Genomic DNA, 14046 nt, shown 5'->3' on the forward strand with positions numbered 1-14046 from the left:
ATGCCTCCACTACATTACTTTTATCCACAACAGTAGGGATTAAGAAGTGAGTATAGGCAATTCCCACTGACAAAAAGTGGGTATAGGGCGTATACCTGTGTCTAGCCTCCACGACATCACTGGCCCTTTGTGTTTTACAGTCAAGGAAATTGGGACAAAGTTTGAAGATATTTTTCAATGAAGGTAAAAGACAGTAATGTTACGAGTAAAGTAGGAATCCCAGGTTTCAATAGGCGATAAGATATTAATGTTTCAAGAAAGGAGTGTATATATTTGGCCTGGCGAAGCGCTTTTATGCGCTGACTGAATGGAAGCTAATAATTATGATTTTTTTACTCTGCTGGTCTCAAGAATAATTAATAGTCCTCACTGTCTAAGACCGACTGACACCTAGACAAGACCAAGACACTCAATACGTGGTCTTGAAACCGAAACACTGCCTAATAGTACAGATTTGTAATTGTCACGGCTGTCAAAAGGAGTAGTGGACCAAAGTGCAGCGTGTGTGTAGCTCCACATTTTATGTACTCTGTGAAACTCATGCAATACATCAAAATAACTGAATAGACAAAAACAACAAACCGTGACGCAGAAGAGAACAAACACTACTCAAATATAATCACCCACAAAACCCAGGAAGAAAAACCCCTACTTAAATATGATCTCCAATTAGAGACAACGAGGACCAGCTGCCTCCAATTGGAGATCATCCCAAACAAGCCAACATAGAAATACAAAAACTAGAACCTAAGAACATAGAAATAGAAAACATAAAAAAACAAAAAACACCCCCTGTCACGCCCTGACCTACTCTACCATAGAAAATAACATCTTACTATGGTCAGGATGTGACAGTAATGTGGCATGAACACAACCAGTCATTATGTTTTCATCTGATTGTCAAACAATTAGGCTATCTCATGAGGCTCATAACCTGCACACGTTACTCAGGGAAGCAGAAGGACATGGGGTGCGGGAAAATAATTGTTTTCAAGCCTCATTTAGATATTTTTCTGAATATACACCATGTTTCATGAGCTGAAATAAAAAATCCCCAAAATTTTCCATATGCACAAAAAGCTTAGCAGTACCTAGAATTATTTCTGTCTGTGTCACGTCCTGACCAGCAGAGGGAGAAATTGTATTAGTTTTGGTCAGGACGTGGCAGAGATTTTCGTGTTACGTGTGAGTTGGTTGTTGGACTCCCAATTGAAGGCAGGTGTGTTGAGTTGCCTTTGATTGGGAGTCCTATATAGTAGTGTGTGTTTTTCCTTGTGGTTGTGGGTAGTTGTTTTTGCACTGCGTTTTGTGTGCCTGCAAAACTGTTCCTGTCGTGTTTATTGTTTTTTTTCCTGTGGATGCTTTACTTGTGTTTATTAAAAATATGAGTATCCACATTCCCGCTGCGCCTTGGTCCATTCCTGACGACAGACCTTACAGTCTGTAATAAATCCATTTTGTGGGGAAAAACTCATTCTGATTGGCTTGGCCTGGCTACCCAGTGGGTTGGCCTGGCTGCCAAGTGGGTGTGCCTACGCACTCCAAGGCCCCACATATGGCTGCACCCCTGCCCAGTCATGTGAAATCAATAGATTAGGGCCTAATACATTTATTTCAATTGACTGATTTCCTTATATGAACTGTAACTCAGTAAAATCTTTGAAATTATTGCATGGTGCGTTTATATTTTTGTTATATAATTTCCGACATTCGATAGGCTATTTGTTAGTCAACTTGTCAATAATTAGATACATGCAGCTTCTCTTCTGTCATTACTTGATGCTTGTCTAGAATACTAAATAAAGTGTTGCTCACCAGAGTAATGTCATAAATCGATAGAATGATCAATGCATCATCAACAAGTTAGTTGACATTGGTCAAGTTTTCTCTTTCATTTCTGCATCTCTCATGGAGCAAGGACGTTTAGGGACCAGGGAGATTTCCAAATGACATTTGACCAGATTTAAGGAAATGCAAAGCCATGAAAATGATCCAACATGTTTCAGATAGTATTTCAGTTCGTCTTGGATGCATATTATGTGGTTGAAAATGATATACTGTCAGCTTTTATGTCGCTGAAAGAAATTGTACGTTAGGCTAAACAACAAGTCCCTAAGCACGTATTCACATTCTCTCAAGATGCTGAAACAAATAAATCATATTTCTCCACTCCAGTTCCTGAAACAAAATTAACATTTGGTCTATTATTAATTTTCTGTGAGGAACATTAACTTCAGGAGGAGTTAATTATAATAGGCTACATGTGAGGCCTACAGTCAGTGTCCAGACTTCAGTTACTATTCCAACTATTAACCTACTCCACTTTAAAATAATTCCTGCACTCATACAGTGTCATTTGATAAATGTAAAGAGGCATCACTTACAAAACACCAAAAAATGTTATGAATGATTTTCTGCCTTACTTTCACCCCTGAATAAAAAGGGATAAAATAGATAATCGTGGAAGGTTAGTTCCGCGAACGCATTGTGGAACACACCTTTGACGTTGTTTATTATTTTCCATTGAACACATAGGCCCTTGTTGATTATCCCTTACACTGTTTTTTTACTACAGTATTTAAACTATAGTAAACTGTTAATACTACAGTATACTACAGTCATGTCTGCAAAACACTACAGTGAATACTACAGTAAAGTCGACAAAAAAACACTACAGTGAATACTATAGTATTTATAGCATAATATACAATAGTATTTTTTCATGTGGGTGTAAATCAATCGAAAACAATTCATTACGGTACGACTTATCCAATTTCTATTTGTGACACAAAATTCATTTCACCGCCTCTCAACACGTAGTTCCATTACTCCCCAATCACTATAGAAATACCATCCACAACACTGTTGGCACACTGAAGTGTTGATATAAAAAATGACAGCTGTGCATTCGGAATTCATGCTGGGTTTGTGCTAAGGATTCTGGTGACTGTCACGCTGATTCCTACGAGACGAGATCAAAGGCTCTACCAGCTACTTTGAAGTTCTCAGCCATCTAAATGTCATTTGATTGGCTGCCTGTACCTCTTGACAAAAAGAGGGCCACTGGTGGGCAGTCATTACTTAAGGGGGGCGTAATCAAATTGAGCTGTTTCAATATCCATGGGAAAAAGAGAATTCTTGCTATCTTTTCTTTTCTCAAGAGTGTGCTGCCTGGTGAGGAAGCGGTATGCTTGAGGTCCAACAAGCGTATGAAGTATCTATTCTTGAAAAAAATACAAAGCATGATGACTTATTCTAATTTTTGGAAGAATATAGGATACTGTACGTACCAAGAATGGATCTATATTTTTCATATCACATAATTAACTTAATATTGTTTGCCTTGTGGAATTCTACCACACAATCAGGCAGTCTCAAAGCTCTATCTACCTCAAAGAACCAACCAACCATAGAGCACTGGTAATGTTTAGCCAAGAGGCAAAGTAGGCTGCACATACAGACGCCATACACCCATTAACTAATATGCACCATCTGCCCTGTGCCAAGGAGATGATTACAGCAGGATTTCATCACATGAAGCCAGTGGCTGCTGCTCTAATGTATGTCATGGAACCTTACACAAGGACAACTCTGCCAAAGCCCAGCTTCCAAACGTGCCCCAAAAACTCCTCTTTAGCATTCGCATGGAATTAGCATTAGCTTGACACAAATCCTGTTTGGACTCTGAACATATCCTCTTATCCTGTACATGCCAGTCCCTACTGTAGCCTGTCTATGAAACCTACCCTATGCTCTGATGTAGGTCCCCAGTGTTGCTTAATACATTTTCAATGAGACAACGCCACAGTGTACTGTATTTACCCGCTTCTGGTTTATTGATATTAATGTGGTGTGTTGCTAATTGTAAGATAAAGATTGTGATTTATAAAAACAACAGTTATGTCATACTGTAGGTAAGACATAGAGCTTTAAAACAGGAGCGCTAAGCTTCAATCCGGCTCTCATTTTTGGTATACCTCCTAAAGAATGTTGAAATGTGAATGTTGACATGATTGACTAATCCCTCCTCATCTAATCCTACATTTTGGTCAGCAGTAAACAGCGTAGGATAGCTAGAGAGCTTCCTGCTGGGACTTCGACGCACACTGGGTCCTATTTTTATTTTATTATCCCACCGACTGATTCCTCAAATCCTCTCCATCCACCCCAGCAGAATTGTATCGTGATTAAGTAATGATTTTTTTTTTTTAAATAGATTTACTCAAATATGGGTCAACGTAGTGGGGAGTGATATTTTCTCAGATATTTTCCACTCAACTCAAACTGTACAGTAGCTTTTTAGTGTCTGTGATATGTCAATTTGGCTCACTCCTCTTTTTCTTACTGTAGTATCTATATTCCGGTACAGTAATCCAGTTAATCTTGTTCCTCTGAATATTCCTGTACTCAGACTCAGTTTTCTTCCTCTTACACACTAGCAAAGTAACACGTAAACATATGCAAACACTCAATGAAGCATGTAGGATGCTCACTCATTTGTTCCTGAACAGAATGGACAGATGTTCTTGTTCTGCTTGCACAAGCCACAAATACTTTCTAACAGACTTAAATGTAGCACCTCGAAAATTACTTCTTAGAAATAAGCACTCTGTAAAGTATTTGAGACACAGTTTTGGAGGACAGCACTCAGCTACCTACAGACCCAGCTATGCCTACACCAGTGGAGGTTCCTCGGCGGAGGAAGGGGAGGACCATCCTCCTCAGTGAATTTCATAAAAATAGAAATGGTAAAACATTTTTAAAAGTTATCATTTTTAGATAAAACTATACTAAATACAGGACCAGTCAAAAGCTTCGACGCACCTACTCATTCAAGGGTTTTTCTTTATTTTTTATATTTTCTACATTGTAAAAGAATAGTGAAGACATCAAAACTATGAAATAACACAAATGGAATCATTTAGTAACGAAAAAAGTGTTAAACAAATCAAAATATATTTTACATTGTTAAAGTAGCCACCCTTTGCCTTGATGACAGCTTTGCACACTCTTGGCATTCTCTCAACCAGCTTCACCTGGAATGCTTTTCCAACAGTCTTGAAGGAGTTCCCACATATGCTGAGCACTTGTTGGCTGTTTTCCTTCACTCTGCGGTCCAACTCATCCCAAACAATCTCAATTGAGTTGAGGTCAGGTGATTGTGGAGGCCAGGTCATCTGATGCTGCACTCCATCACTCTCCTTCTTGGTCAAATAGCCCTTACACAGCCTGGAGGTGGGTTTTGGGTAATTATTCTGTTGAAAAGCAAATTATAGTCCCACTAAGCGCAAACCAGATGGAATGGCGTATCGCTACAGAATGCTGTGGTAGCCATGCTGATTAAGTGTGCCTTGAATTCTAAATAAATCACAGACAGTGTCACCAGCTAAGCACCCCCACACCATCACACCTCCTCCTCCATGCTTTACGGTGGGAACCACACATGTGGAGGTCATCCGTTCACCTACTCTGCATCTCACAAAGACATGGCGGTTGGAACCAAAAATCCCAAATTGGACTCATCAGACCAAAGGACAGATTTCCACTAGTCTAATGTCCATTGTTCGTGTTTCTTGTCCCAAGCAAGTCACTTATTCTTATTGGTGTCCTTTAGTGGTGGTTTCTTTTCAGCAATTCGTCCATGGAGGCCTGATTCACGTAGTCTCCTCTGAAAAGTTGATGTTGAGATGTGTCTATTACTTGAACTCTGTGAAGCATTTTTTGGAACTGCAATTTCTGAGGCTGGTAACTCTAATGAACTTATTCTCTGCAGCAGAGGTAACTCTGGGTCTTCCTTTCCTGTGGCCGTCCTCATGAGAGCCAGTTTCATCATATCGCTTGATGGTTTTTGCGACTGCTCTAGAAGAAACTTTCAAAGTCCTTTACATTTTCTGGATTGACTGACCTTCATGTCTTAAAGTAAGGATGGACTGTCATTTCTCTTTGCTTATTTGAACTGTTCTTGCCATAATATGGACTTGGTCTTTTACCATATAGGGCTATGTTCTGTATAACCTTGTCACAACACAACTGATTGGCTCAAACACATTAAGAAGGAAAAACAATCCAGTAATTAACTTTTAACATGCCACACCTGTTAATTGAAATGCATTCCAGGTGACTACCTCATGAAGCTGGTTGAGAGATCGCCAAGAGTGTGCAAAGTTGTAATCAAGGCAATGGGTGGCTACTTTGAAGAATATAAAATCTAAAATGTATAACACTTTTTTGGTTACTACATGATTCCATGTGTTATTTCATAGTTGTGAAGTCTTCACTATTATTCTACAATGTAGAAAATATAAAAAATAAAGAAAAACCCTTGAATGAGTAGGTGTGTCCAAACTTTTGACTGGTACTGTATACACACATTTTAATTGAAATGCTTTCCAGGTGATACATGGAATGGACAGACAGTGACACTCTTGCCTGCATCTAGCTGATATAGGATGTCATCATTAGTCCAACAGTTGCAAACGAGAGTTTCTATTGGACAAATTCAAGTATGTTTATCCCCGTTTTGTTCTGTTTGCTTCCATTTAAGAAACGTTTTTCAACAGAATTGGCAGAACGAATACACCCCTGATCACGCGTAAACACACAGCCATGTTGTATTCCTTCTTGCATCCATGCGCTCTCCTCTTCCCTTCGCTTGTGGACTTCAATGCACAACACATCAGCTGTATTTGACCAGGTGAAAAAACCTTTCCAAGCCAAACCGCTACTCACAGCCTACATCGTTGTCACCATATTAGCTAAAGTGACATCATAGTCAGCATAGCTAATAGCACTAACACGTTAGTAAACCCGCTACAATTATGCAGTAACGTTACAGTGCATAGTCAGTAAGCAGTTACACCGCCCGGCAGGAATACGTTTGTAAAAGCAAAAGCTTACCTTGACTTGGAAGAGTGTCAGTGTTGTGTTGGATAGTCATAACCAGCTAGCTAACATAGCATCCTTCTGTTTGAGCAGGGTGTTTCAGTAGTCAAAACTAGCTAGCTGCATTTGCTACCTAAGTAAGTGAAACTGAATGTATTTTTTTTTAAATGACAATCTCTCTGTATTTATATTTTTCTCTTGCTTCCCCTTCATTTTGGAAGAAATGTATTTGTTCAAAACTGTTCAACTATTGTCTTTCTCACTCTGAGTCAACTACTCACCACATGTTATGGACTGCAGTGCTAGCTTGCTGTAGCTTATGCTTTCAGTAATAGATTAATTCTCTGATCCTTGATAGGGTGGACAACATGTCACTTCATGCTGAAAGAGCTCTGATAGGTTGGAGGACATCCTCCGGAAGTTGTCATAATTACTGTGTAAGTCTATGGAAGGGGGTGAGAACCTTGAGCCTCCTAGGTTTTGTATTGAAGTCAATGTACCCAGAGGAGGACAGAAGCTAGCTGTCCTCCAACTACACCATGGTTCTACTCTACAGAGTGCTGTTGAAGCTACTGTAGACCTTCTTTGCAAAATAGTGTGTATTAATCAATTATTTGGTGACATATGACTACCTCATATTTGTCTCTCGACCTGTGTGCGCCTACATTGTAAACTTTAAATCATAGGCTAGGTTGTAGCAACCTCATGATGGGTATAGGGAAAATTTGAGTATCATGTAGTAGCCTAAACCTATTACTGTTACATTGAACTTGGTGAATGGAATATGAATGAGTGTCATCCAATATGCTGTAATAGAAATAAGGCCATGCTCATGAAAAAAAATCATCCTCAATCATCTTAAATGGCACTGACCGCCACTGACCTACACAAACATATGCAAACTCTTACTCTTGCTCTCACACAAACACACACACACACACACACACTTCTAAATACACTATATATACAAAAGTATGTGGAAACCCATTCAAATTAGTGGATTCGGCTATTTCAGCCATACCCATAGCTGACAGGTGTATAAAATCGAGCACATGCAATCCCCAAACCTTCCCCAACCAGAAACCGTGGATTAATGGCAGCATTTGCGCAAAACTGAAAGCACGAACCACTGATTTTATTCAAGGCAAGGCGACCGGAAACATGACCGAATACAAACAGTGTAGCTATTCCCTCCGCAAGGCAATCAAACAAGCTAAGCGTCAGTATAGAGACAAAGTAGAGTCACAATTCAACGGCTCAGACACGAGACGTATGTGGCAGGGTCTACAGTCAAAAGAAAACCAGCCCCGTCGCGGACACCGACGTCTTGCTCCCAGACAAACTAAACAACTTCTTTGCTCGCTTTGTCAGTGCCACTGACACGACCCGCTACCAAAACCTGCGGGCTCTCCTTCACCGCGCCAACGTGAGTAAAACATTTAAACGTGTTTACCCTCACAAGGCTGCCGGCCCAGACGGCATCTCTAGCCGCGTCCTCAGAGTATGCGCAGACCAGCTGGCTGGTGTGTTTACGGACTGTTCCCACGTGCTTCAAGAGGGCCACCATTGTTCCTGTTCCCAAGAAAGCTAAGGAAACTGAGCTAAACGACTATCGCCCCGTAGCATTCACTTCCGTCATCATGAAGTGCTTTGAGAGACTAGTCAAGGATCATATCACCTCCACTCTACCTGACACCCTAGACCCACTCCAATTTGCTTACTGCCCCAATAGGTCCACAGACGATGCAATCACACTGCACACTGCCCTAACCCATCTGGACAAGAGGAATACCTATGTAAGAATGCTGTTCATTGATTACAGCTCAGCATTTAACACCACAGTACCCTCCAAGCTCGTCATTAAGCTCGAGACCCTGGGTCTCGACCCCGCCCTGTGCAACTGGGTCCTGGACTTTTTGATGGGCCTTCACCAGGGGGTGAGGGTAGGAAACAACATCTCCACCCTGCTGATCCTCAACACTGGGGCCCCACAAGGTGCGTTCTCAGCCCTCTCCTGTACTCCCTGTTCACCCATGACTGCATGGCCATGCACGCCTCCAACTCAATCATCAAGTTTGCAGACAAGACAACAGTGGTAGGCTTGATTTCCAACAACGACGAGACAGCCTACAGGGAGGAGGTGAGGGCCCTCGGAGTGTGGTGTCAGGAAAATAACCTCACACTCAACGTCAACAAAACAGAGGAGATGATCGTGGACTTCAGGAAGCAGCAGAGGGAGCACCCCCCTATCCACATCGACGGGACAGTAGTGGAGAAGGTGGAAAGTTTTAAGTTCCTTGGCGTACACATCACGGACAAACTGAAATGGTCCACCCACACAGACAGCATGGTAAAGAAGGCGCAGCAACCCTTTTACAGATGCACAATCGAGAGCATCCTGTCGGGCTGTATCACCGCCTGGTACGGCAACTGCTCCGCCCACAACCGTAAGGCTCTCCAGAGGGTCGTGAGGTCTGCACAACGCATCACCGGGGGCAAACTACCTGCCCTCCAGGACGCCTACACCACCCGATGTCACAGGAAGGCCAAAAAGATCATCAAGGACAACAACCACCCGAGCCACTGCCTGTGATCCAGAAGGCGAGGTCAATACAGGTGCATCAAAGCTGGGACCGAGAGACTGAAAAACAGCTTCTATCTCAAGGCCATCACACTGTTAAACAGCCATCACTAACATTGAGTGGCTGCTGCCAACACGCTGACTCAAATCTCTAGCCACTTTAATAATTAAAAATTGGATGTAATAAATAAAACTAGTCTCTTTAAACAATGCCACTTTATATAATGTTGACATACCCTACATTACTCATCTCTTATGTATATACTGTACTCTATACCATCTGCTGCATCTTGCCTATGCCGTTCGGCCATCGCTCATCCATATATTGACATGTACATATTCTTAGTCATTCCTTTACACTTGTGTGTATGAGGTAGTTGTTGTGAAATTGTTAGATTACTTGTTAGATATTACTGCATGGTTGGAACTAGAAGCAGAAGGATTTCGCTACATTCGCATTATCATCTGCTAACCATGTGTATGTGACCAATAAAATTTGATTTGATTTGATAGACAAACATTGGCAGTAAAATGGTCTTAGTGAAGAGTTCAGTGACTTTCAACGTGGCACCGTCATAGGATACAATTTCTGCCCTGCTAGAACTGCTCCGGTCAACTGTAAGTGCTGTTATTGTGAAGTGGAAACATCTAGGAGCAACAATGGCTCAGCCGTGAAGTGGTTAGGCCACACAAGCTCACAGAACAGGACAGCCGAGTGCTAAAGCGCGTATAAATCGTCTGTCCTCGGTTGCAACACTCACTACCGAGTTCCAAACTGCCTCTGGAAGCAACATTAACACAAGAACTGTTCGTCGGGAGCTTCATGTAATGTGTTTCCATGGCCGAGCAGCTGCACACAAGCCTAAGATCACCATGCGCAATGCCAAGCTTCGGCTGGAGTAGTGTAAAGCTCGCCGCCATTGGACTCTGGAGCAGTGGAAACACGTTCTCTGGAGTGATGAATGACTTTTCCCCATCTGGCAGTCCGATGGACGAATCTGGCTTTGGCGGATGCCAGGAGAACACTACTTGCCCGAATGCATAGTCCCAACTGTAAACTTTGGTGGAAAAGGAATGATGGTCTGGGGTTGTTTTTCATGATTTGGGCTAGGCCCCTTATTTCCAGTGAAGGGAAATCTTAACGCTACAGCATACAATGACATTCTACACGATTCTTTGCTTCCAACTTTGTGGCAACAGGTTGGGGAAGGCCCTTTCCTATTTCATCATGACAATACCCCCATGCACAAAGCGAGGTGCATAAAGAAATGGTTTGTCAAGATTGGTGTTGAAGAACTTAACTGGCCCTGACCTCAACCTCATCAAACACCTTTGGGATAAATTGGAATGCCGACTGTGAGCCAGGCCTAATTGCCCAACATCAGTGCCCGACCTCACTAATGTCTTGTGGCTGAATGGAAGCAAGTCCCCACAGCAATATTCTAACATCTAGTGGAAAGCCTTTCCAGAAATGGAGGCTGTTGTAACAGCAAAGTGGGGACCAACTCCATAATAATGCCCATGATTTTGTAATAAGATGTTCGACGAGCAGGTGTCCACATGCGGTGCATTCAGAAAGTATTCAGACCCCTTTACTTTTTACATGTTTTGTTATGTTACAGCCTTAATTTAAAATGTATTAAATATTTTTTCCCCCTCACCAATCTACACACAATACCCCATTATGACAAAGCAAAAACAGGTTTTTCGAATTTTTGCAAATGTATAATATTTTTTGGGGGGCGAAATATCACAATTATAAGTATTCAGACCCATTACTCAGTACTTTGTTGAAGCACCTTTGGCAGCGATTACACCCTCTTCTTGGGTATGACGCTACAAGCTTGGCACACCTGTATTTGGGGAGTTTCTCCTTATTCTTCTCTTCAGATCCTCTCAAGCTTTGTCAGGTTCAGGTCTCTCCAGAGATGTTTGATCAGGTTCAAGACTGGGCTCTGGCTGGGCCACTCAAGGACATTCAGAGACTTGTCCTGAAGCCACTCCTGCGTTGTCTTGGCTGTGTGCTTAGGGTCGTTGTCCTGTTGGAAGGTGGACCTTCACCCCAGGCTGAGGACCTGAGCACTCTGTAGCAGGTTTTCATCAAGGATCTCTCTACACTTTGCTTCATTCAGCTTTGCCTCGATCCTGACTAGTTTCCCAGTCCCTGCCGCTGAAAAACATCCCCACAGCATGATGCTGCCACCACCATGCTTCACCGTAGGGATGGTGCCAGGTTTCTTCCAGACATGATGCTTGGTATTCAGGCCAAAGAGTTCAATCTTGGTTTCTTCAGACCAAAGAATGTTGTTTATCATTTAGGTGCCTTTTGGCAAAATCCAAGAGGACTGTCATGTGCCTTTTACTGAAGATTGGCTTCCATCTGGCAACTCTACCATAAAGGCCTGATTGGTAGAGTGCTGCAGAGATTGTTGTCCTTCTGGAATGTTCTCCCGTCTCCAAAGAGGAACTCTGGAGCTCTGTCAGAGTGACCATCGGGTTCTTGGTCACCTCCCTGACCAAGGCCCTTCTCCCCTAATTGCTCTGTTTGGCCGGTTGGCCAGCCCTAGGAAGAGTCTTGGTCCTTCCAAACTTGTTCCATTTAAGAATGATGGAAGCCACCATGTTCTTGGGGACCTTCAATGTTGCAGAAATGTTTTGTACCCTTCCCCAGATCCGTGCCTCGACACAATCCTGTCTCGGAGCTCTACGTCCAAATTATCCGACCTCATGGCCTGTTTTTTTCTCTGACATGCAGTGTCAACCGTGGCACCTTATGTGCCTTTCCAAATAATATCCAATCAATTTCATTTACCACAGTTGCACTCTAGTCAATTTGTAGAAACATCTCAAGGATGGTCAATTTAAACAGGATGCACCTGAGCCCAATTTCGAATCTCAAGCAAAGGGTCTGAATACTTATGTAAATAAGGTATTTCTGTTTTCTATATTTAATAAATGTGCAAAAATGTCCAAAAACCTGTTTTTGCTTTATCATTATGGAGTATTGTGTGTAGATTGATGAAGACATTTTTTTTTACGTCCATTTTATAATAAGTTTGTAACGTAACAAAATATGGAAAAAGACAAGGGGTCTGAGTATTTTCCGAATGCACTGTACTTTTGGTCATGTATTGTATGTTTCTGTGACCATCCCCTCAGATGTATCTTTGATTATGCAGCTGTAGAGATGGGTGTTCCTGCTGCTCCTCAGCTAATGCTTGTGATGGGACTCACCATGTCAATCTGTTCATGGCCTGTAGTGACACACACACACACACACACACACACACACACACACATATATAAATACTATAATTAACTCATCAGGGATTCTTCAAAGTGCGACAATATGTCATTCAAGGTCACTCCCAAACCCTGCCCCCACTCCTCTAGCTTCCCAGTACTGTATATTTCACATATTCCTAATTACTAACAGTTTACACACGTCATTGAAAATACTGTATAAGGCAATTAAAAACCAGTGTCTAACTTCTCTCTTGTCCTCTAAAAGCGAATGTATTTTTTGATGTGGAGCTGAGGTTTTGATGTCTATTTTCTGTCCGGTTCTTTTAGGGGCCTGTTTGCAAGTCATTACACTGAGACACATTACCTGGAGGATGGGAGACCCGTCAGTGCTGCTCACAACTCTACGGTAGGCTGGAGTGCTTCTGACATTCATGTTTGAATGAACATTGTGTGCTGCTGACTTTAAAGGATGGACCTTTAACAATGTTATGTGAACTCAACTTATGTTTTTTGGATCAAATGGCCCTCAAGGCCCTGAATTTAAAATGTATTAACTTGAGATTTTGGATCACTGGCCTTCACATAATACTCCATAATGTCAAAGTGGAATTATGTTTTTAAAAACTTCTGCTAATTAATTAAAAATGAAAAGCTGAAATGTCTTGAGTCAATAAGTATACAACCCATTTGTTATGGCAAGCCTAAGTAAGTTCAGGAGTAAACATACACTTAACAAGTCACATAATATGTTGCATGGACTCACTCTGTGTGCAATAATAGTGTTTAAAATTATTTTTGAATGACTAACTTATCTCTGTACACCACACATACAATTATCTGTAAGGTCCCTCAGTCAAGCAGTGAATTTCTAACACAGATTCAACCACAAAGACCAGGGAGGTTTTCCAATGCCTTGCAAAGAAGGGCACCTATTGGTAGATGGGTATTTTTTTTTTTTACAAAAGCAGACATTGCATATCCCTTTGAGCATGGTGAATTTCTTTATTAGGCTTTGGATGGTCTATCAATACACCCGGTCACTCCAAAGATACAGACGTCCTTCCTTACTCAGTTGCTGGAGAGGAAGGAAACCGCTCAAGGATTTCACCATGAGGCCAATGGTGACTTTAAAACAGTTACTGAGTTTAATGGCTGTGATAAGAGAAAACAGAGGATGGATCAACCTCATTGTAGTAACTCCACAATACTAACCTAAAAGACAGAGTGAGAATAAGGAAGCATAAGGCACTAAATTAAAATTGAAAAACATTTGTCAAAGAAGTTAACTTTATGTCCTGAAAACAAAGCGTTATTTTTGGGGCAAATCCAACACAACA

At 41.6% G+C, this 14046-nt stretch overlaps 1 protein-coding gene across 2 annotated transcripts in view; it reads left to right on the forward strand.

Annotated features, from left to right (window-relative positions):
- Nucleotides 1-14046, forward strand: part of LOC115153240 (disintegrin and metalloproteinase domain-containing protein 12) — a 150241-nt gene that overhangs the window by 84925 nt on the left and 51270 nt on the right. For both annotated transcript variants that reach the window (XM_029698470.1, XM_029698471.1), the window contains exon 4: nucleotides 13037-13115. In XM_029698470.1, the coding sequence (XP_029554330.1) occupies nucleotides 13037-13115 (79 nt within the window). The remainder of the gene's footprint in view (nucleotides 1-13036; nucleotides 13116-14046) is intronic.

Source organism: Salmo trutta, chromosome 18, assembly GCF_901001165.1.
Source record: "Salmo trutta chromosome 18, fSalTru1.1, whole genome shotgun sequence".
NCBI classification, from domain to species: domain Eukaryota; kingdom Metazoa; phylum Chordata; class Actinopteri; order Salmoniformes; family Salmonidae; genus Salmo; species Salmo trutta.